At 46.9% G+C, this 23,657-nt stretch overlaps 1 protein-coding gene across 4 annotated transcripts; it reads left to right on the top strand.

Annotated features, from left to right (window-relative positions):
• Window positions 1-9,732: 9,732 nt before the first annotated feature.
• On the top strand, window positions 9,733-20,611 carry LOC118882825 (cytochrome P450 2E1). Of its 4 annotated transcripts, none has more exons than XM_036829167.1 (9): window positions 9,733-9,946; window positions 10,881-11,040; window positions 13,955-14,104; window positions 14,403-14,563; window positions 15,017-15,193; window positions 16,251-16,392; window positions 18,299-18,486; window positions 18,990-19,131; window positions 19,894-20,611. In XM_036829167.1, the coding sequence occupies exons 1-9, from the start codon at window positions 9,770-9,772 to the stop codon at window positions 20,082-20,084; spliced, it is 1,488 nt and encodes a 495-aa protein (XP_036685062.1). In that variant the 5' UTR covers window positions 9,733-9,769; the 3' UTR covers window positions 20,085-20,611. The 4 variants fall into 4 exon arrangements, 3 of the variants coding, with proteins under 3 accessions (XP_036685062.1, XP_036685061.1, XP_036685064.1); XM_036829166.1 differs by having other exon boundaries at window positions 18,867-19,131; XR_005016870.1 differs by lacking the exon at window positions 19,894-20,611 and having other exon boundaries at window positions 18,299-18,866; window positions 18,990-19,079.
• Window positions 20,612-23,657: the final 3,046 nt, after the last annotated feature.

Here is a 23,657-nt window from a genome sequence, read left to right as displayed (position 1 = left end):
CTCATAAGAAATATATTAAACACGAAAATAAAAAGGGAAAAATATACAAATAGATATTTCATTAAATTAAAAATTAAAATAGCTAATAAATGAGTGAAAAGCTGATGAACTTTATTGATCAGAGAAATGCAAAATAGAGTAATGAGATAGCATTTTCTCAGTTGGCAGTAACTGACAGCATCCAGTGTCAGAAAAAATGCGTAGAAATTAGCACGCCTATACTATTATGGAAGGATTTTCAAGTACTTCAACCTTTTTGAGGAGCAATTTTATGTATCTATTCACATCTTAAGTCTGCATGCCTAATGATCTAACAACCCCACTCTCACAAAACTATCTTACGGAAATATATGCACATCTGAACAAAAATACATGTGCAAGGATATCATTGCAGCACTGTTTGTAATGGCAAAAGGTTGGGGAAAAACTAACTGTTCATCAACTCAAAATCGACAAATTATGAAATATTCACAAAATGAAATATTCTCCAGTCATTAAGATGAATGATGAAGAGTTGTATGTTCCAGGTCTAAAAATACATACCTGTGGTATAATTATTGCTAAGATAATAATTTTGTGATTACTGTGATACAATTCTCTGGGAGGGAAATGTGTGTGTGTGTGTGTATTTATATAAGTTTTTAAAAATTGGAAGAATACACAGAAGACTGCTAACCATAGCAGGGCACACACTATTAACTGATAATCTAACATCCATTTCCGATCACTTTCTTCTTTGAACACATCCACTTTTTAAAGTCTGGAAAAGCTAAATGCTCACATTCCAACCTCTTTTGCACATAGGAGTGGCTACGTTCTAACCAATAATAAAAGCAATTTCAGGTTTTATTGAATAAGCACTTGAATAAGCACTGAGAAAGGGATAAAGGGAGAGGCAAGAGAAGCACTTCCAGAATGGTGGATTAAGAACTCTGAAAATCTGCTCCTCCATAACTGTGATGAAAACACTACCAAAATGTCAAAATAAAGAAAAATGAACACTGCCTCGGAGAACTGCAGGACATCATCAAGAATATCCACATATGCATAATGGAAGCCTCAGGAGGAGAGAAAAGAAGAAGGGGACAGAAAGACTATTGGAAGAAATAACTGCTGAAAACTTCCAAAGTCGATGAAAATCATTCATCTACATATGCAAGAAACTTAACAAACTCCAAGTAAAATAAACTGGAGAGCCACACCTACACACCTCATGGTCACACTGTCAGAAGACAAAGACAAAGGGGGAACCGTGAAAGCAGCAAGAGAAAGTGAGCCCCATGTGTAAGCAATCCTCCATAAAATAACAGTTGACTTCTCACCAGAAACTGTGGGAGCCAGAGGCAGTGAAAAGACATAATCCAAGTGCAGAAAGAAAAATACAGTTGACCCTTGAACAATGCTGGGGTTAGGGGTCCCCACTGTCCACACAGTCAAAAATTTGCATATAACTTATAGATGCTCCTCTGTACACTTGATTCCTCTGTATCCATGGTTCCAAAACTGAGAACTCAACCAACTGCAGATCGTGTAGCGCTGTAGTATTTACTATTTTTTATTGAGGTATATTTGCTGTACAATAGTATATAAGTTACAGGTGTGCAATATAATGATTCACAATTTTTAAAGGTTACACTCCATTTATAGTTATTATAAAATATTGGCTATATTCCCTGTAGCTTATTTTATACCTAATAATCTGCACCTTTTACTCCCCTACCCCTTTATTGCTCCTTCCCCCTTCCCTGTCCCCACTGGAAACCACTAGTTTGAGTATTTACTATTTTTAAAAATCCACAAAGGGACTTCCCTGGTAGTCCAGTGGCTAAGACTCCGCGCTCCCAATGCAGGGGGCCTGGGTTCGATCCCTGATCAGGGCACTAGATCCCATGTGCCACAACTAAGATTTCACATGCTGCAGCTAAAAATCCCACATGCTGCAACAAAAATCGAAGATCCCGCGAGCCACAACTAAGACCCAGCACAGCCAAATAAATAAATAAATAGTTTTTAAAACCCAAAAAACAAAACAAAACAAATCCACACATAAGTAAGTGGACCCACACATGTTGCTCACCCATGTTGTTTATGGGTCAACTGTACTGTCAGTCAAGAGTTCTATATGCAGAAAAACAATCCTTCAGAAAAGAAGGAGAGATTCAAACATTCTCAGATAAACCCAAATTGAGAGAATTCATCAATAGCAGGCCTGTCTTACAAGAAATCTTAAAGGGAGTACTACAGGCTAAAATGAAAAGATACTAGACAGTAATTTAAATCCACATGACAAAATGGAAAGTGACAGTAAAAGTAACTACATATGGCATAAATGAATTTTCATTTGTAACCCTTTTCTTCTATCTAATTTAAAACACATAAATCAATAATTATAAAAGTGTCAATAGACTTACTATGTATAAAGATGTCACTTGTATGACAAAAATTACACAAAAGCGGGAGAGAGAACAAGGTCAAATTGGGGCAAATTTTGAATAATATTGAAATTAAGTTGGTATTAATAAAATTAGATCATTTTAAGTTAAGATGGTCATTGTAGTCTCCAGGGCAACCAATAAGAAAATAACTCATAATTATAATATAATAATATATATAATTTATAGTCTCTATTATAATACATTAATTATATTATAAAGTAATGTAATGTATATGAATATATAGCTTAGACAAAGAATGGAATTAAAATAGCATACTTGAAAATAGCTATTTCATACACACACACACACACACACACACACATACATAAATAGAGGTTAGAGGACCAAAAAAGACATCAGACACACATAAAACGAATAGAAAAAATGGTAGATGTAAATCTTACCTTATCAGTAACTTTATTAAATATAAACAGACTATACACTCAAATCAAGGGCAGAGATTGGCAGAATGGATGTTTTTTAATGATATTTTCCACACGATCTATAAGACACACATTTTAGATTCAAAGACAGCAAAAGGTTGAAAGTAAAGGATAGAAAAAGGTGTTATGAAAACAGTAACCAAAAAGAGCTGAAGTTCTATAGTAACATCCAACAAAATAGATTCTATGACAAAAATTATTGCTGGAGACAACAAGGATATTTTGTTATGATAAAAGAATCAATCCATCAAGAAGATACAGCAATTATGAATATATAGGTACCTAACAACAGAGCCCCCAAATTTAGATTAATCAAAAACTCAGAGAATTGAAAGGAGAAATAGACAATTCATCAATACTAGCTAGAGACATCAATCCTCCCCTTTCATTAATGTATATAGAGAACAACTAGGCAAAATATCAGCAAGGAAATAAAAGACTTGACCAACAATAAAACCCAACTAGATTTAATAGTCATCTAGAGCAAGGGTTCCCAACCTCCGGGCCATGGACCACTACCGGTCCGTGGCCTGTTAGGAACGGGGCTGCACAGCAGGAGGTGAGTGGTGGGCAAGTGGCTGTATTTACAGCTGCTCCCCATCACTCCCATTACCGCCCGAGCTCCGCCTCCTGTCAGATCAGTGGTGGCATTAGAATCTCATAGGAGCGCCAACCCTGCTGTGAACTGCACATGCAAGGGATCTAGGTTGCACGCTCCTTGTGAGACTCTAATGCCTCATGATCTGAGGTGGAGTTGAGCCGGTGAGGCTAGCGCTGGGGAGCAGCTGCAAATACAGATAATCATTAGCAGAGAGGTTTGACTGCACAGAGACCATAATAAATCAACTGCTTGCAGACCCATATCAAAACCCTATCAGTGAGTGGCAAGTGAAAACAAGCTCAGGGCTCCCACTGATTCTGCATTACGGTGAGTTGTATAATTATTTCATTATATATTACAATGTAATAATCATAGAAATAAAGTGCACAATAAATGTAATGCGCTTGAACCATCCTGAAACCATCCCCCCTCCCCGGTCTGCGGAAAAATTGTCTTCCACAAAACTGTTCCCTGGTGCTGAAAAGGTTGGGGACCGCTGATATATAACACACTTCACCCATCAGCAGTGACATATACATTCTTCTCAAAGACACATGGAACATTCTCCAGGATAGACTGTGGATTAGGCTGTAACTTAGGGTCTCAGTAAATGTAAAGACATTGAATTCACACAAGGTATATTCACTGACCACAAGAGAATAAAATTAAATATAAATAACAAGGAAATTTTGAAAAGTAAAAAATATGTGAGAAGTAGACAGTATACTTCTAAATAACAAGTGGGTGAAAGAAGAAATCACTAAGCAAATTAGAAAATATTTTTTGGTGAATGAGACTGAAAACACAACATATGAAAACATAGGAGATGCAGCTAAAGCACTGCTTAGGGGAAAACTTATACCTGTAATGCATATACCATTTATACCTGTAAACACCTACATTAAATAAGAAGAAAGATCTCAAATCAATAACTTAACTTTCCATCTTAACTAAGTAGAAGCAGAAGAGCAAGTTAAACCCAAAGCAAGCAGAAGGGAAGATGTAATAAATTCTAGAGTAGAAATCAATTAAATAGGAATACAAAAACAATAGAGGAAAAATTTAAATCAAAATTGATACTTTGAAAATATTATTTTAACATATATGGCTAGAATGATCATGAAAAAAAGAGGGATGATTCAAATCCTTAAAATCAGGAATGAAAGTGAGAGCATCACGAATGACCTTACAGAAATAAAAAAATGATTCTACGGGATACTATAAGCACCTGTGTGCCAACAAAATAGATAACCTAGAAGAAATGGACAAATTGCTAGAAAACCAACAAATTTCTAGACCAACTGCCAAAACAGACTTAAGAAGAAATAGAAAATCTGAATGTACCTATAATGTTAAGAGATTGAATAAGTAATCAAAAAACTTCCAGCAAGGAAGATTCTAGGCTCACATGACTTCATGGTGAATTCTACTAAATGTTTAAAGGAAAATTAATACCAATTGTTCACACACACTTCCCAGCTCATTTTAAGAGAGCTGTATTACCCAGTTACCAGAACCAGATACAGATATCATAAGAAAAAAATACAATATCTCTTATGACTACACACTCAAAAATTCTCAGCAAAATACTAGCTAACCAAATCCAGCAACACATAGAAAAAAATTATACGGCATGACCAAGTAGGATTTATCTCAGCAATGCTAGGTTGATTTAACATATAAAAATCAATGTAATGCACAATACTTACACAGTGAAAGGCAAAAGCTGCATGATCAGCTCAATGGATGCAGAAATAGCTTTTGACAAAATTCAACACCTTTTCATCATAAAAACACTACAAAGCTAAGAATATGTGGGAACTTCCTGAAGCGGATAAAAGGCATCTACTAAAAACTCACAGGTAACATTATAGTCAATGGTGAAAGATTGCTTTCTCCCTAAGACCAGGAACAAGACAAGAATGCCCACTCTCACCACTTCTATTCAACATAGTCCTGGAGGTGCCAGAGCAATCAGACAAGAAAAAGAAATGAAAGATGTTCAAATTGGAAACAAAGAAGTAAAACTGTGTCTATTCGTAGATAATGTGATCCTGTATATAGAAAATCCTAAGGAATGTATAAAAACTATTAGAACTGTATGAGTTCAGCAAGGTTGCAGAATGCAAAGTCAATATACAAAATTCAGTTGTATTTTTAGACACTACCAATGAACTATACAAAAGTGAAATTAAGGAAAAGCTCCATTTACAATAGCATCAAAAAAAAAGTAGGAAGAAATTAACAAAAGAAGTATAAAACTTGAACACTGAAAACTATAAAACCTCACTGAAGTAAATTAATTCTAAATAAATGGAAAGACTTTCCCCCTCTGTGGATCAGAAGACTTAATATTGTACCGTTGTTAATGTGGTGTTATGGGCTGAATTGTGTGTCCCTCCCCTCCGCCAAATCTATATGTTGAACTGCTAACCCCCAGCACCTCAGAATGTGACTGTATTTGGAGACAGGGTTTTTAAAGGGGTGAGTAAGTTGAAATTAGGCATTAGGGTGGGTCCTAATGCAATCTGGCCTGTGTCCTTATAAGAAGAGGAGATTAGGACACACAGAGACGGGGGGCGGGGGGGTGGGGTGCTGCGCACAGAGGAGAGGCCATGTGAAGAGGTAGCAAGAGGGCGGCTGCCTGCAGGCCAAGGAGAGAGCCCTCAGAAGAAAGCAAACCTGCCGACACCTGATCTTGGACATATCTTCCAGAACCGTGAGAATAAATTTCTACTGCTTATGCCACCCAGTCTACGGTACTTTGTTATGGCAGCCCCAGCAAACTAATACAGACAGCTCTTCTCCCAAAGTGATATACAGATTTATTTCAATCCCTATCAAAATCCCACTTATCTGTTCTGTAGAAATTGACAAGCTAATCCTAAAATTCATATGGAAATGCAAGAAATTCAGAATACCTTTTAAAAAAATCTTTAAAAAGAAGAACTAACTTAAAGGACTCACTTCCTAACTTAAAAGCTTAATACAAAGCTACAGTTATCAAGACACTGTGGAACTGGCATAAGGATAGACATACAGAATAATGGAATAGAATTGAGAGTCTGGAAATAAACCCTCATATCTGTGGTCAATTGATTTTCGACAAAAGTACCAAGACAGTTGGCACTCTTGGGGATTTCCCCATTCCTTAAGTTTGCTCTTTTCAACAAATGGTGTTGGGACAAAGGCTGCCCATATGGAAAAGGACTAAGTTGGACCCTATCTCATACCATATACGAAACAGCTCAAAATGGGTGGTACACTTAGAAGAAAACCTCAGAATAAATCTTTGTGAACTTAGATTAGGCAATGATTTCTTAGATACAAACCAAAGCACAAGTGACAAAAGAAAAAATAGATCAATTTGACTTCATCAAGATTTAAACCTTTTGTGCTCAGAGGACATCAGCAAGGAAGTAAAAAGACAACCCACAGGATGGGAGAAAATACTTGCAAATTCTATACCCAACAGGGACTTGTACCCGGAATAAACCATTTGGATGCAACTTCTCTAAAACATGTTTCCTCTGAGTTGTCAAAGTCCATGGTTTCCCTACACAATATTCCTTCTATGCCATTAAAAGCATTGCAGGGCAGCTTTTTAAAAGATATCTGCTATTCTTCCAGGACTTTATTTCAAGTTGCTGCCACTGATTCTGCCAGTGTTGAAGGTGTGGCTCCCCCCAGGCCATGCCAGGGCACAGGAAGTTATTTTAAGTACACTTTAACCAAGATACTTGTTTACATTTGCCTTTTAAATGTAGGCACAAGTCTGATACACAGAATCAAAGTAAGTGCAAAAGATATCTTTCAGTAGGTATAAAAGAAAAATGAGAAATAATAATAAGAAAGAGTTGGCAGCAGTTTTTCTTTCTTTTTTTTTTTTTTGTTTTTTGTTTTTTAGTTTTTCTTTCTTAATGGGACTGAAAATAGGGGAACTACCGCTGTAGGGAGAGTCTGTACTCTCACATCTTGCTTTATCCAGTTCTGCATTGTTTGATTTGTTACAAGGAGCATGTCTTACTTTCCTAATTGAGATGATATTTGTAATCTTACTTATTGTAAAACAATAAACAATTGTTTAACTTCAATAAGGCCTTTCCATATTGTTTTACTAGTAAATTCTATCAAAATTTCAAAGTCCAGATAATTCCCTAACAATTTAAAGTATCCCAGACAATAGAAAAAGATGGAATTTTAATTGTTTCTAGAGTTAGCACAATTCTTATAGCAGATATAATAAAACATAAGAAACTGAAGCCCAATTTTGTCTATGGCTATAGATGCACAACTACTAAAAACACTGTTAAGAAGTTGAACCCATGAGCATGTAAAAAGAGTATCGTTCCATGAAAATCTTGGCTGTGAAGCGGAAATATAAGACTGCTTTTATATGAAACAATGTTTCCATCCAGCATCATACCAGCAGGTTTAAGGAGAAAAGTCCTAGGATTGTCTCAATTAAAAAGATATTTCATTATCTCAGCACTCATCCCTGCTAAATACTCCTTGTTAAATAGAGAAAGAAGAAAATTGTCCCAATGTGATTGTCTCTTTGCTACAACCAAACAACAATAGACTTGATGAAGAAGTACCCATTCCCGCCAGGCACAAGGCAAGGCCACCTCTGTCATCCCAATTAGTCAACATTGTCCGAGAAGGTGCAGGCAACTGAATAAGATCCAAGACAAGTAAAAGGGCCTTGCTTCTGAAAACAAGTACTCAACAATGTTCTTACTTTCAAAAGACATCTGTACCTGCATTTAGAATTTGTTGTTGTTTGGCCCTCCAATGGCATTTCCACAGAGGACCTAGAAGAGTAGGGCCTGGCCCCAGACCACCCAGGCTGCAGCCCTGTGAGGTCTAGGTTCACCTGCGCCTGCCCTTGGGCCCCTTTGCAGGACGCACACGCTCAGATAAGCTGCCAGATGTAGTTATTCTCGGCCAACGGGGGCCAAAGGGCCTTCTCTGCCTCAAACGTCTGCTGTCCTCACGCCCACCAGTCAGGGCTTGAATTGGAGCCCCAGGGAAGGCTGACTCTGCCCAACCCTCAGCACCAGCAAGAGGGACAAACTGAGAAGAAAAATGCCGCGTGGACCCGGATGTCTGTCTGGCAGGCCTGGCAGGGTGGAAGAAGAGGGCAGAGGGGGGTCAAGGTGGCTCAGTTTCCATCCTGGGGAATGCGCCCTGCCGCCCCACACCAGCCCCTGGGAGGAAAGATCAGAGCCCATGCAAGATGGCAGGGCCTGCAGCCCAGCAGCTCACGGGCACAAAACAGGCCCGAGACTCCTGCCAAGGCCAACGCCCCTACGTGGCACAATAAGTTAACAAGTCCAACACCAGTAACGTGGCTGCAGGTCTAGACGCAGAAAAATCACATTGCTAGTAAACTGGGAGGGAAAGTGGGTTAGAATTCAGTATGTGGAATGTAGCCTCGGTTTTACATAAATAAATATACAGAAGGTGATTTTTGTGCACAAAGATAAGACATTTTAAAACATAAAGTCTACCAAAATAGTTCATTGATTTAAACAAACACAATAAAAATCCTAACGTATTTTTTTTTAATTTGAAGAAATGATTCTAAACAGTGATTATCCCCTAATTTTGTACATTAAAAACGTAGTTAAGTTTTTCAAAATTGGTCAACTCTTTTCTTTTTCTTTCTTTTTTTTTCTTCTACTGAATTTGCCAGTTGATTTGACAAAGTGGAATAAATGTCAGATGCTGAATTTTCCTTCTCTGGCCTATGAATTTGGCTGCTGGTGATTCAGTGCCACTGGGGCTGCTCAGACAAACCTCCTGCTCAGAGGTGAGGCCTGCACCAGGAGATCAGGCACTCTGCCATGGAGACTGTTGGCACATAATTGATGTTGCCTTACGTAAATCCTACCCCAAACAAACCCATGTAAACAGGACCGTACTCCTTCTTGTCCAACCAGTGTCAAAGGGAGGACAGGCCATCACCCCATGTTCTGACGTGTGGGTGGGTGGAGCTCCCCTGGATGCCGAGTTTACTGACATTGGTGCAGGTGTCAGTAGCCAGTGTTGGCAGAGCCCAGGCGTGGCCAGGTGGGTGCCTGGATGGAGTTCTAAGCGGCAAACACTGAAGGGATCAGGCTTTGAAATGATGGCCAACAGCAGCTAATAATAAACTAATATCTTGGGCCAGAGGAAAAGGAAGGTGGCATTGGTTGGCTGGTCACCCTCCTTCTCAAGGATGCATTATAAAAGCTTTGCCTCTCCCCAGGAGTGTCCGCACGAGGCGGCAGATTCCCGGAGGCACCATGGCCGCCCTGGGCATCATGGTCGCCCTGCTGGTGTGGACGGCCACCTTGCTGCTCATCTCCATCTGGACACACATCTACAGCAACAGGCGACTGCCCCCTGGCCCTTTCCCACTGCCCTTCGTTGGGAACATTTTCCAGTTGGAAATTAAGAATATTCCCAAATCCTTCACCAGGGTAAGAGAAATATTGTTGATTTGAGGGAGGAGCATTCAGGAATTAGATGTAATATGTGTGCATTCAATTCACTCTCAGACAAATTGTAATTCAATACCAGCTTGTTATGAGTTAGCTGAATTACCAGTAGCACCCAAGAGTGATATTCAAAATATTTGGCTAGTGTTACAGCTTGGGCATGGAGCTCAGTGGGCCTTGGCCATGGCTGGCCCCGAAGGCCCTTGCTTGAGCAAAGTGTTGACTGTCATGCTGTCGTTGGGTGGCTTGGCCAGGGCAGTGTGGTCGGGGCTGCTGCTGTTTGCCCCTGGGATGCAAGGAGGGACACGCATTGAGACCAGACGCACACTAGCTGTGTGTGAACCTGCAGCTCTCCTTAGACGCCAAAGAACAGGGGGAAAAGTGAAGTGTTTGACCACCCCCCCCCACCCCGCCACCTCTCACTACGATTGTTGTGAACAGTGAATGAGCTAACAAATCTAAAAACGAAATGCGTTAATGAATCTATTAAATGAGTTAGTAAAAGAACGCCACAGGGCACAGAGCCGCTCTGAAAGGCGTTGACGAGTTTCCGGCAGAGGAAGACGTGCTCGTGGGCCTCTGAACGGTATGGCTCCGGGGCCTCCAGCAGCGTCCTGGGGTCCGGGACCTTGACTGGGGACAGCAGACGGGGTGGTGGTGGGGCGGATATGGGCAAAGGGGCCTCAGGGGGAACAAGAGGAATCGGCCCTCCCAGTTACTTGTTCACCGGAGGGAGGGCAGCTAGGCACACGCAGGTGCGCTGGATGCGCTCCCGGCAGAAGAAGCCTCTGGGGAGGTCTTCCCCAGATCACTCTGGGTTCTCCTGGTAACAACAGCGACCTTGGGGGGCACTTTAAAGCGAGATATCCTCTCCAAGTCCGCGGTGGCTCACTCCCCGGCCTGGTGGTCTCCGCAGCTGGCAGAGCGTTTCGGCCCGGTGTTCACCCTGTACCTGGGCTCACGGCGCTTCGTGGTCCTGCACGGCTACAAGGCCGTGAAGGAGGTCCTGCTCGACTACAGGAATGAGTTTTCTGGCAGAGGAGAAACCCCCGCGTTCCAGGTGCACCAGGACAAAGGTGCGTCCTACTTGGGGAGGGGTGCGTGTGGGGCAGGGGAAGATGTTGGGGGGAGCTACTGAAATAACAGTAACAACATGCTAAAGGCAGAAAGGTGAAGCGATCCGCAGACAACTCAGGTGAAGGTTGGTGCATTCACTCACTCAGTCATTGCTCCGCGCCTCTTGATGGACACAGAGAGGACAAGACAAGGAGCACCCACCCTCCGACCAGCAGGACAGATGTGTTCATAGAGAAATAGGACAGAGGGAGCTGCTTCTGACGGCCGGGCCGGGCCTCCCCCCGCAGACCTTCCCGCCTCCCTGGGCCCTCAGTCTCCCCTGGGAGCTCTTTCCACTCACAGCTTCAACTACTCGTGGGTGTTGGGGCTCCATCCACCAAGGGCCCCTCACCTACGATGGGCACCCTGCTTCTCCATCAAGGGGGCCTCCCGATGTCCCACCTGGGGCTGTTCTTAGACCAGGAAGGGGGTGTTGAGACTTCCCGGTGACGCCATCTCCCCAGCCTCACCTCTTTCCTCTGCCCTTCCCCCCTCCGGTGTCTCCAGAGCCCCGAGTTCCCCTCCTGCAGGCGTAGGAGGCCTGGGCGGGGCGGGGGTGGGGTGGGGTCTAACTGGTCTTTATCTGAGTGTTTTCCAGACTCCTGACTTCAGAGTCCATCTTCCGCGTCTCCGGGGAGGTCCTGGAGCCTGGGCGGGGGCGCCCCTCCCCCACCTCTCAGCTCTGAAAGCTCCCTGCCCCACCTGCTGTCCTCCAACTTCAACTGCTTGTCCTTTATCATTTGCTCACTGGTGTTTGAGATCCAAAGCAGATGAGAAGGAAACAGTGTCCCACCAACCCAGCAAAACTTGGAAGCCTCTAGCCCTTCCTGAGTCAACTTTGGTGATGAGCCTCTAGAAAACTTTTATTCATTTTATGTAGAATTTTCAAATTGATGTGCTTACAGTTGTATACGACCTTCTTGCCTTATTTTTCCAGTCTACATTTCCGAGGTTATATCCTGCCACAACCAATGGCATTTGATTGTCCCTCTTAGATATTGTGGGTGGGTTTGTTCTTGGGGGCGGCTCAAAGCAAAATTAACCACCCTAATCTTTGTCATTAACACAAGAGGAGACTTACTGGAGGAGAGCCCCAGGAGAGCAGGAGTTCTGGGGTCAAGGAGCTCCATCCTGACTCTGGGGACCCTTGATCTGCCAGCCCTGGTCCAAGTCATGGGCCCCTGAGAGCAGTCAGGCAGGGGCCAGCACCCACATCCCGCAGGTGGGACGCAAGGGGCTTGCCTGCCTCCTGCCTGAGGGCTGCGAAGTGCTGTTTTTATATGGCCCACACGGCCCAGGGCTGACCCTGGACCTCAGCCAGGCTCTGGACCAGGGCTGCATTTGGTCCCCAGGAATAATGATGTGAACGTTGGTGATTACCATAGTGTGGAGCAGCGGCTGCGTATTAAGGTGCCGAGGGGGCCGCACCCATCCTTTCAGTCAATCTTCACAAAACTCTGGGAGAGGAGATTTGTTGCCTCCATTTCAGCCTGTCTGGATCCCAAACGATGGCGTGCCTCTGGGTTCTCTCTCTTCCTCTCTCCATCTCTGTGTCTCTCCGTCTCTGTCTCTGTCTATCTCCTTCTGACTCTGTCTCTTTCGCTCTCCATCTCTGTCTCTGTCTTTCTATCTCTGTATCTCTCTCTCTCTCTGTCTCTTGTCACATTTTCTGTATCTTCCATCTTTTCTTTCTACACAGTTCTTGCCAGAACATTTTAAAATTACCTGCTTCTCTGCCCCTCCCTCCTCAACCACCTCTGCTCCTCCTCACATGCCGTTCAGGGTGGTCCCCCAGCATCTCTCCTCCTGCCTTCCCTCTGGCTTCTCTGGTCGTCAGGGCTAGGGGCACAGCCTCTGCTCTGTCCTCCGGCCTCCTCAGCACACACTCCCTGGTCCCTGCCACCCCTTGCTTGTCCGCCCTGGGTCAGTGACTTGGAAGGCTGGAGCTGCCCGAGGCCTGGCCGGGCTCATGGCATAGTCACCCGCGAGCTTGGAGCACCCCTCCCCTCGGTTCCCTCTTGGGCTGCTGTGCCACGTACCCAGCAGCCACTTGGCCTGTTATGCAATGTCCCACAGGAATCGGCACCAGGACCCCTGAACACAGGACCCTGAACTCAGTGTCACCTGTGCTTTTAACCTGGTGAACGGCACCTGTAAATGGGTCTCCTCGGTGCCCACACACCCATCAGTGGTCATGCTGTCCATCCCCGGGCTTGACTCCGTGGCAGCCTCCTTGGGTCACATCCCTCTCCTCCCACCCCTGCCTTGTGCTTCCCCTGCAGGCCGTCCAGGTGTCCTTTTGGGGTAGAATGAAGCCCTCCTCCGTTATACCTCTCAGGTCCGGCCAGACTTCCTTCTGGAATGTCCGGGGCCATGGCTTTCCTCAGGCCTCCACATGCAGGAGGGAACCAGATCAAGATCTTCCTGGATCTGGAGGTCTCCGTGGTCTGGGGGCCCTGTGACCTCAGATTTTAGTAAGGACTTGCTGTGAAGCCACGGAGTGCGAGCTGAGGTGTCTATAGTGTGAGGGTAAAAAATCATTGGAAACAGAATGGCTTCAAGGAAATTAGTCCGTAAACAGGAAAGAGGCAGAGGTTTTTCTCAGTGGTCAGGTGTGGTTTCCCTCCTGTGGGGAGGACACAAGGCAGAATGGGGAAAGCAAGGAGGCTGGTGGTTGCAGAGCTTACAGGGGCAACGGAGGAAGCCAGCCGACCGCAGCGGCTTCTCTCCAAACCCAAGCATCTGTCACCGCGCTGGCCAGGGCGGCCCCTCAGCCCCTCCCACGCAGAGCAGTGCACGGGGCGCCCGTCACTCCTGCCCCTTTCTCCTGAGAGGAGAGTTTGCAGTGACAGCCTGCTGTTCCCTCTTCCTTAGGGATTATTTTCAATAATGGACCGACCTGGCAGGACACCCGGCGGTTCTCCCTGACCACCCTCCGTGACTTCGGGATGGGGAAACAGGGCAATGAGCAGCGGATCCAGAGCGAGGCCCAGCTCCTGCTGGGGGCGCTCCGGAAGACCCATGGTGCGTACAGCCTGGCCTGGGCCCCATGGCCCCTGACGACCGAGGCAGCTCCCCATGTTAGCCCACAGACACCACTTCACAAGCCGGTTTCCCCTCTAACCCAGGGAGCGGGCGTGGTCATTGAGGGTGGAGCTGGTGTGTCCTGAATAACTGACAAGTAAAGAAAACCCGAGGAGTTCACACAGTCACCACCTCCCGAGAATTCTCACAGTCCTAGGGTGTCTCTTCGCAAGCACTGGAAACGGCCCTCCTGCCACACCCACGAGCGAAGCACCCTGATGGCTCCCCTGTTTTCCAGGCCAGCCCTTCGACCCCACCTTTGTCATCGGCTTCGCGCCCTACAACGTCATCTCCGACATCCTCTTCCACAAGCGCGCCGACTACAATGACAAGACGGCTCTGAGGATGCTGAGTTTGTTCAACGAGAACTTCTACCTGCTCAGTAGCCCCTGGATCCAGGTGAAGCGCTCTCCTCCCTCCTGCCTGGTCTGCACCCGGCTCCAATCGAGGGTTTGCAGCAGGAAAAGGATAAGAAGGGGCACTGTGTGTGTGGACAGACAGGCACACAAGACTAGAGAACCTGAACGCTCCTTCTGGACGCTTCCATGGGGCCTGCCATTCCCCCTTGCTAACCTCAGGACACTTACCACTTCACTCTTTAAAATCAGTCCTCACCAGACACACGGTACCTCTGCCTATGTGCTCACATTCCCACCACAGAACTCACACGACCTCGTAGAGTGGTGCCCAGAAAGATACTTTCAGCCAAAATATTCTAAATAATACAATAGTGACAGCCATAAATTCAGGTTTGGAGAAGGTTGTCAGCCTAGTACGCCAAATGCTATTGCACCCAGAAAAAAAATATATATATAGTAAGAAAATTCTCTCCCTCCCTCACTCTCTCTCTAGCTTTATAATAATTTCCCAGGCTACATACGTTACCTGCCTGGAAGCCATAGAAAACTAATCAAAAATGTGTCTGAAATAAAAGAGTATGCTCTAGAAGGAGTGAAGGACCGCCAGAAGTCGCTGGAGCCCAGCTGCCCCCGAGACTTCACCGACACCATGCTGATGGAAATGGAGAAGGTACCCTCACAGCTCGCAGCTTCCAGACCAGGCGGAGCCGAGCGCTTGGCCATTATGAGATGGGTTTGTGGGGGCAGGGTGCATTTTTCAGATTTATATTATGACCTGCACTGCAGTGTCCACACTGCCCACGCTGTGTACATTCTGATGCTCTTAGTTTTACACAGATACACTGGCTTGAGCGTGACCACCACACGTCGACACACAGCCAGCCTGCCTGGCCACTCTACACTCCACTGTACTGTCCACTGTGCCGGCCAACAGGATGGCCTTTCTTGGGGAAGCCATCAGGGGGCTGTGGGACCGGGTGAGTGGGACCCTCACGTTGGCTTCCTCCAGCCCAGCCTCTTAACCACTTCTGATCAACTGACTAATGACCACATCTCACCTGGGGAGAGGCCCTCAGTGTTCCTCGTCAGCACATAACCCCCAAATCGTGCACGAACTAAAGGGGGCCCAGGCCTTCCCAGCACCACCTCTCTGGCACCCCTCTGGGTCGCCCACCCACATCAGTCAAGCTTCTCTTCTTTCCTTGGCATCACATGTGGCTCTAGAACCACACATGAGCTCCACACCTGGTTTCCTGGAAGACTGCCCTGGGTGTCTGAGAGTCTCCTCCATCAGTTGGGCCTCCTCCCACCCCTCCCACCTCCCACGCTATGCCCAGCTTCCCTGTGACTTCCCTCCTGGGACCTAAGGCAGCGGCTGTGGGGCTGAATGAGGCCAAGGGCAGCCCTGCAGAAGCCCCACAGCTCAGCCCTGAGCTGCTGGAGGTCGTGGCACAGGGCCAGGGAGAGACCCACCCCCCAGGAGGGCCCTCGGTGCCATAGAAGGAGCACCAATCCCACAGCCAGCTGAGGGCACAGTCCTGCCCATGATCGGTTTTCTGGGAGCCTCTGTTCCCTAGCCTTGCAATGGAGACGATGGTGTCTGTGCAGGATGGCCCCCCTGTGGAGCTGGCAGGGCTGCCAGGTGCTCTTCTGCTGAGGGACACAGGGTCTCTTTCTCATCCACCTGAAAACCTCCCTGTATTGAGGCCCTATCTCTCACATCGCAGGAAAAACACAGTACAGACCCTGTGTACACCTTGGACAACATTGCTGTGACCGTGGCCGACCTGCTCTTTGCGGGGACAGAGACCACCAACACCACCCTGAGATACGGGCTCCTGATTCTCATGAAACACCCGGAGGTTGAAGGTAGGACAAGTAACAGGCAAGGACACCGGACCATGTGGCCGTCGCACCTGCACGGTCAGCCTGGAGCATTTAGGCTTCAGCTTCCCGTCTGCAAAACGGGGACTGGCACTGCTTGTTAACCCTTGCAGCAGTGACACTGGGATCGCTGGATGAATGCTTTAGGGGAAGTGTTCTTGTACATGACAGGCCCCCGCACTCAGCCCACCCACACCCACTGACAAACCCCAGATTGCAGGAAGAAAGCCCAGTGGAGAAACACCATGCTGTCTGCATCCACTCCAGGCCATGATCTATTTATGATGGAGAAAAAATGTGCACATCGCCCCTGAGTCAGACCCAGCCTTCCAGACAGAGCTGAGAGGGAGGAGGGGGCAGGGGCAAGGCCTCCTGGCATGTCTCACCCGATTGGAAGAGTGGGGGTCAGAGGAGGAACCCCAGGAAAAGCACTGCAAGTCTGCCTGCTGCCCTGGACCCGGCCTTCCCTCCCAGGGCTCCTCCCCAGCACTGGGCCGGGTGGGACCCAGGGTGGATCAGGCGTGGCTTTGGGGGCCGCATGCACAGAGCATGAGGCACTAGAATCACCCAAATGGGCCAGTGGAGGCGATGTGAGCAACACCATGTGTCTACAGGCCAATCAGCACCAACCTCCAAGGAAAGAGGAGGTAAAGGAGCCATTGCCTGGGGCCAGGGTGCCCTCCCCGGCAGTGCTCAGGCCTGGAGCCCCCCACCCTTCACCGGGCTGGGCACAGGGCTGGGGTGGGGGTGGGGTCCCCACGGCAAGGAGCTCCTCACCACCTGAGCCATGCTGGCTGCTGCTAATGATGATCATTTGGCTCCTGCTGTGTGCCGGGTATGGGGATTAGCCCTTTAATACAGTGTATTCTTGAGGGCTGACGGAAAGGGCATGAAGTTATTTCCCCTAGGAATGTGTATATGTGACCTGTCCAGGATCAGACCTGGTCCGACTCCAAAGCCTTGGCTTTTCTACCTGACAGAAAGGTGAGGCGAAGGAGCCGAAAAGTCCAGGGGGCGAAGGCTCCACGGGTCTGTGGCAGTTCTGAGGGAGCTTCTGACCACTCTGTACTAGGGGAGCCACAGACTCCAACACTGTTTTAATTATGGATTATGAGGAATTTCCAATATAGAGAAAAAGACAGAAAGTAAATATGACTGACACCCACACATCCACTGCCAAATTTAACATGTGTTAACATTTTTCAGTACTGGCTCAGAGCTCTTGGAAAGAAAGCAGGTTGCAGAGCCAGCCCAGGCCCCTCCTTGCCTCCCTGCCTTCCCCCCAACCCCAAACTCCACATTATCCCTGGACTGCTATGTGAGTTCCCTGTGCATGACTTCTTATATTTACCATCTAGTAAATATCAGCATACCATCCATCTTGTTACGAGTGTTTAAAATTGTTACTCGGTTACCATACTGCAGGAGCTTTGCAGTTCACTCAACAGATTACAAGGCCCACAGGCAACCTCAAACCCAGAGTGGCCAAGCAACTGCCAAAGGCTGCTCAGGAGTACACCGCGCATGTCAGTTTCCATTCTCCATTCGCCTCCGTACTCCCTACAAGCCTGCAGCACACCAGCCTGGGGTAACCATTAACACAGTTTCCCTCCAACTAGAGATCCCCAAGACCCTTTCTTATTCTCTACTCCTGGCATGAAGACCAGAACGGGACTAGCCATGACCAGCTAAGATAATGGAGGCCATAAATAAATAACTACATAAATGCTGTAGACTGTTCCTAACCTCACTGAGCCTAGTTCTTACTGACGCGTGCGGATGAATTATCCAATAATCCAAAGCTCCATAAGCATCTACTGGGTATATGGATGGGAGCATGAATGTTGAGCCAGCCTGGAGTCATGCATTTATTCCATGCATATCTTGGCAGAGAAACTTCATGAAGAAATTGACAGGGTGATTGGGCCAAGCCGAATCCCTGCCGTCAAGGACAGGCTGGATATGCCCTACCTGGACGCCGTGGTGCATGAGATTCAGCGATTCATCGACATCATTCCCTCCAACCTGTCCCACAAAGCAACCCGGGACACAGTGTTCAGAGGATACGTCATCCCCAAGGTCAGATGTGAGCCTGCAGTGCACCCCTGAGCACCACCCTGCAGATCAGCCGCCTGCCAGGGAACAGGACGGGGACCAAGGACACCTCCTCTTGGCAGATGCGGCTGAACACTGGGGGCTGGGCCAGCATCCCTACCCTGCAGAGTGCTGCCCCCCCAGCAGGCCTTGTGGGGACCTGGTGACCACAGAAATGGAGGCGATCTGGGAAAGGGGCTCCTCAGACGGTGCCTGGGGTTGAGGTGTGTTCCAGCAGCAGAAACAGACAACAGCAGTAACATCCAGCCCTGGATGAGTAGCTCGGAGGAGCTACTTCCCTGAAAAGATGAGAGCTCTCATTGCCATTTGGTCGTGACCCCCACCTGCTCTCTGTCTGCCCTCAGGTGAACAACTTCCCCGGTTGGGAACATACCATCTTGTCTAACGTAAAATTCAACTGCTGGCTCCCAGGTGAAAGCCTGTGTTGTGTTAACTTGACTGACCAAGGCAGCCTCTGTTCCTTCCAGGGCACAGTCATAATTCCGACACTGGACTCCCTCTTGTATGACAGCCAAGAATTCCCTGAACCAGAGAAGTTTAAGCCAGAGCACTTTCTGAATGAAAATGGAAAGTTCAAGTACAGTGACCATTTCAAGCCATTTTCTGCAGGTAAGAAGAGGCCAGGTGTAGCACCTTCCCTGGGGATTGTCCCTAATTCCTGCTCTCTGTTCCACGTGTGATCAGCATCGTGCCCCTGATTTCTGTCCCCAACGTGACCCAAATGTGTTCTTCCCTGTTCAGAGAGGTTAAATGACATCTTTTCACCAGAAGTCCTGGGAATGAGTTGAGATGAGTTCTTTTTTCCTTAGATACTTCACTTCATTCAGTGCTAAAACTCTTCATTTAATAGAACTTAGTGAAAATCTTTCGAAACTATATTGCCTGACTCTCCATAATTTTAAACAAGGGTTACTAAGTAAATTTTAACGTTTGGTTACCTGGACTCATCCTAGGACCATCTAACCTTTCCAGCCCTTGGCTGCCTTTCCAGGGCCTGCCCTTGGTGTGGGTATGATGGAAGATCTGTAACCAACTCGATAACTTTAACACCAACACGAGAGCTTTGGCTTCCACTTGGGGCCACTCTTCTTTCCTGTAGGACATCAGGCTGAGCACTGGGCAGAGCCCATTCTCCCAACCTGACACAGGTTTACGCAGCTGAGTCCTGGTGGTTGAGGCTGTGTGAAGGCTGGTCCCTGAGCCCACCTGTCGCTGATACTCTTACACTGAAATCCACTCTGGGCTCCCTTTCAACAGGCAGACAGGGGTCAATTCTGCTTAGGGTGGCCGTTGACACACAGCCTCCGCCCACCCAGCTCTGCCCCTGCTGTCCCACCCTGGGCGGTGTCTTAGTGCTGTTGTCACCTCCAGGAAAGCGGGTGTGTGTTGGAGAAGGCCTGGCTCGCATGGAACTGTTCCTGTTTTTGGCCTCCATCCTGCAGCACTTTAACTTGAAGTCGCTGGTAGACCCCAAGGATATCGACCTCAGCCCCATCGCAATTGGGTTTGCCAAGGTCCCCCCCCATTACAAACTCTGTGTCATTCCCCGCTCACAAGTGTGAGGCACACGTTCTCTGAAGACCGCGGGTCCCTTGATGCTGGCCTGGAGGCCTCCTGCTCCCCTGCGCCCCCTCAGCAAGGCTAGCCAGGGCTCCACAGGGAACCAATTGGGCCAGAGAGGCTGCTTTCCAGGCCAAGCACATTCTTCAGATAGAATTTGAAACAAAGTCCATAAAAGATTGTGTCAAACTAATTAAAGTAATTAAAGCAAACTATGACTTAGCTTGTGTTGGAGTTCCTAGAAACCAGGATGAGTGAGAACATACCAGTGTAGGTTACACTAAGCTCTTCTACAAAAGTAGACCTACCCAGCCACCAGTCAGCATCTCTTGTAAAGGATTCACAGGAAGGAGTACAGACACTATTTTGCTGTTTGGAAAAAATAAAAATAATATACCTCCGGAGGATTTGTTAGCCATATCCTAAATGTATCCCCTGACATCTTTCCCTAGGATGTGAAGTTATTCCTTTGGGCTCACTAATAGCATTATCCTGTGCTATATTTTAAGATTAAAATATGTTTGAAAAGCCAGCACAGAGATCTCTTATTATCTCTTAAGTCTTTGTGCCTGGAAGGGGAACTTATAAGGATATGGGGACCCTAGTGCAGAATGAGGCAGAAACGAGGAAATCATTAATCAGCTCAGTGAACTACACCTCAATGTTATGAAACAGAAGAATAATTTGGGACAAGAACCCTGTTCCCACTGAGAGGGCACATGCCAGGAAACCCACTGTATGCCCAGACTTCCTGCTTTGACTTCCCCGTCAGTAAAATGGGCATGTCAGCAGCCCCTCTCCACAGCATAGAGTGTGAGGGCTGAACGGGTGAGATGCAGAGCTTTGGAACACTGCGCAGCATATAAGCCCCATGTTCCTTAGTAAAGTGAATAAGTTTTCACAGCCAGCAGTACAGCATCTTCCAGCTCTCACTGACCCTCCTGCTTCTCACTTATAAGGTCCTGTGATAACATCGGGCTCACCCAGGTAACCCTGGAATCTCTCCCCTTCTCAGGATCCTTACCCTATCACATATTCAAAGTCCCATCTACCATGTTAGGTAACATATTCACAGATTAGAAAGAAGGAAGTGGTGTCGGGTCCCAAGCAAATCCAAAACCTAGCAGAGCAAATGACAAGACCTTAAAGCCTGAGAATGATCCTCTTTGGATCATTGAAAGTCAGGCCATACTTGCAGTTCATTTTATAAGCCAAGCATCCCCTGACATCAGACAGAAATTACAAAAACTAGAACAGGGCCCACAAACTCCACTCTCTGTCCTGCTTGACACGGCCTTTAAGATCTTCAGCGACAGGGAGGAAATTTCCAGGAATAGGTGAGAACTAAGAGAGGAGGAAAAATTAAAGCGACACGCTCAATACATGGCTGTTGCCATTGCTCAGTCCCCCACAACAGGGACCTACAGGAATCCCCTCTCCTCCTCAAAGACCACCGCTGACCTGCTGCCAGTGCAGTCAGCAGTGGCACGCTGTCAGGAAATGCTGCACCCTACCACCCCATACCCCATGCCCTCCCTGTCACCAAAAGGGCCATTGGAAAAGGAGTTGTCCCTGCCGACCTCAAGCAGGTAGGCCAACACCATGACCACCCAACATCCAGGGTATTTCGGGTCCCGGCCCCTCGGGCCAAAGTCAAGGCCAATTTCCCCTGTCGGTGGCAAGTGACTACCGGGAGCACGAAGCGGATGGCGCTCTACATCTGGGGCTCCTGGGTGCGGATGACTGAAGGTGCCTGGGGCTCAACCTCCAGGCCCCTATGTTCCCTGCAAGACCAGAGGAGCCCTGGGTAACCCTGGATGTGGCAGGGGCTACTATCAGCGTCTGATTGACACTGGGGCTACTTATTCAGCTCTGACCTCCTTCTCTGGTCCCACTCGCCGTTCCTCGATCCTCCTAACAGGGATAGACGGACAACCCTCTTATGGCCATTTTACACCTCACTTACCCTGTTCTCTTGAAAATACTTTATTCACACACTCTTTCCTAGTCCTCCTGGCCTGTCCTACACCTCTGTTAGGCTGTGACCTTTTAACAAAACTTAAAAAGCTACTTTATCATTTACACCAGTAAATATGGCCTTAACAGCCACCACGAAGCCTACCCTAGCTAAAGTCCCACCCCATCCCCAAGTTGTCCCTATCAGAACCACAATTTTTGGTTCCAACTCTCAAATATTAAGCAAGACTGCAAAAAACTCAAGACACCTGAGGATTATGACATAGGGTGGAAACTTACTATTCCTTCTTTCAACTGGGCTTATAACTTTTCCTCTCATCCCTCAAAGGTTGCTTGCCTCTCTCCTTTAGCTGGAATGACTTTAGCTACTACCTGTGAGGGCATAGAACATTCCCACACCCATTTAGGAAAACCCTACTTCAACATCACTTTAGGCGTCTGCCTAGCCCCTACAAATCGCACCTATTTCCTTTGAGGATCCAATGCCTATTTATGCCTTCCAGCCAACTGGACGGGGACCTGTACCCTTGCATACATTATTCCTAATCTTACACTTATAAATGACAGCATCCCACTTCCCTTACACTCTCGATCACGTAAACAAAAGCGGGCAGCCCTCACTGTAATATCAGTCCTAGAGATGACCACTGGGATAGAGACAGGCTCAGCTGGACTTTTAAACTTTATTTTCACTGCCTGACAGCTCTTTCTTGAACTCACACAACAGATTGCCTACTCAGCAGCTCAAATTAACACTCTACAAGAACAAATAAATTCTCTAGCAGGCGTGGTTTTACAGAATAGGAGAGCTTTATACTTATCAACGGCTAAATAAGGTGGGACCTGTGCAATGTTAAAGGAGGATTGCTGGTTTTTTTTGTCAACCAATTGGGCAAAATTCAAACTAAACTTTGGAATATTATCGAAAAGAGCTAAAGGGTTTTATATGAAGGGAGCCTCAAAGGGATTCGACTGGTGGGATTTCAAGACTAATATCTGGTCCTGGTTCTCTTGGCTAACTCCTTTTCTAGGTCCTATAGCAACCTTCCTACTTCTACCGATCTTTGGGCCATGCATTTTTAACCTCCTTGTTAAGTTTGTCTCTTCTAGAATACAACAAATGAACCTCCAGATGGTAAGGTGACAAGAATACCGGCCAGTCAACACCCAGACAACACTTGAACAAGCCTCCATCACATTCCATGGAGCCCCCACCCCCTCTCTAGGAATACTCTGACAGAGAGCAGGCATCAGGAACCCAGGGCCCCTACGACGCCCCTGCCTCTTCTCCTAACAAAAAGGGTTCCTGAACACCTGAGAAGGAGCTAGGCAGATAGGTAGACATGAGCAGGGTGTCCAACAGGGCCAAAGGATTAGCCCTATAAATAAAGAGAGGGGGAAATTTGGTGCTCCAAGGACAAAGAACAAGATAAACTCAAAGGGCCAGCATTGCCAGAACAGAGTTACAGGACTCTTATCACTCTGTCACTTTGCGACCATTGCAATGTCCCAGAGCCCTCCCAAGCAGCATGCCCTGTCCCTTTCCTAACCACACTGCCTGCCTTGAACTCCTCTTGTGGCACTTACAGGCACGCATA

The sequence above is a fragment of the Balaenoptera musculus genome, chromosome 16 (genome assembly GCF_009873245.2).
Source record: "Balaenoptera musculus isolate JJ_BM4_2016_0621 chromosome 16, mBalMus1.pri.v3, whole genome shotgun sequence".
Classification (NCBI taxonomy): Eukaryota; Metazoa; Chordata; class Mammalia; order Artiodactyla; family Balaenopteridae; genus Balaenoptera; species Balaenoptera musculus.
Note: the sequence above shows the minus strand (reverse complement) of the source record. Positions and strands in the feature narration are given on the sequence as shown.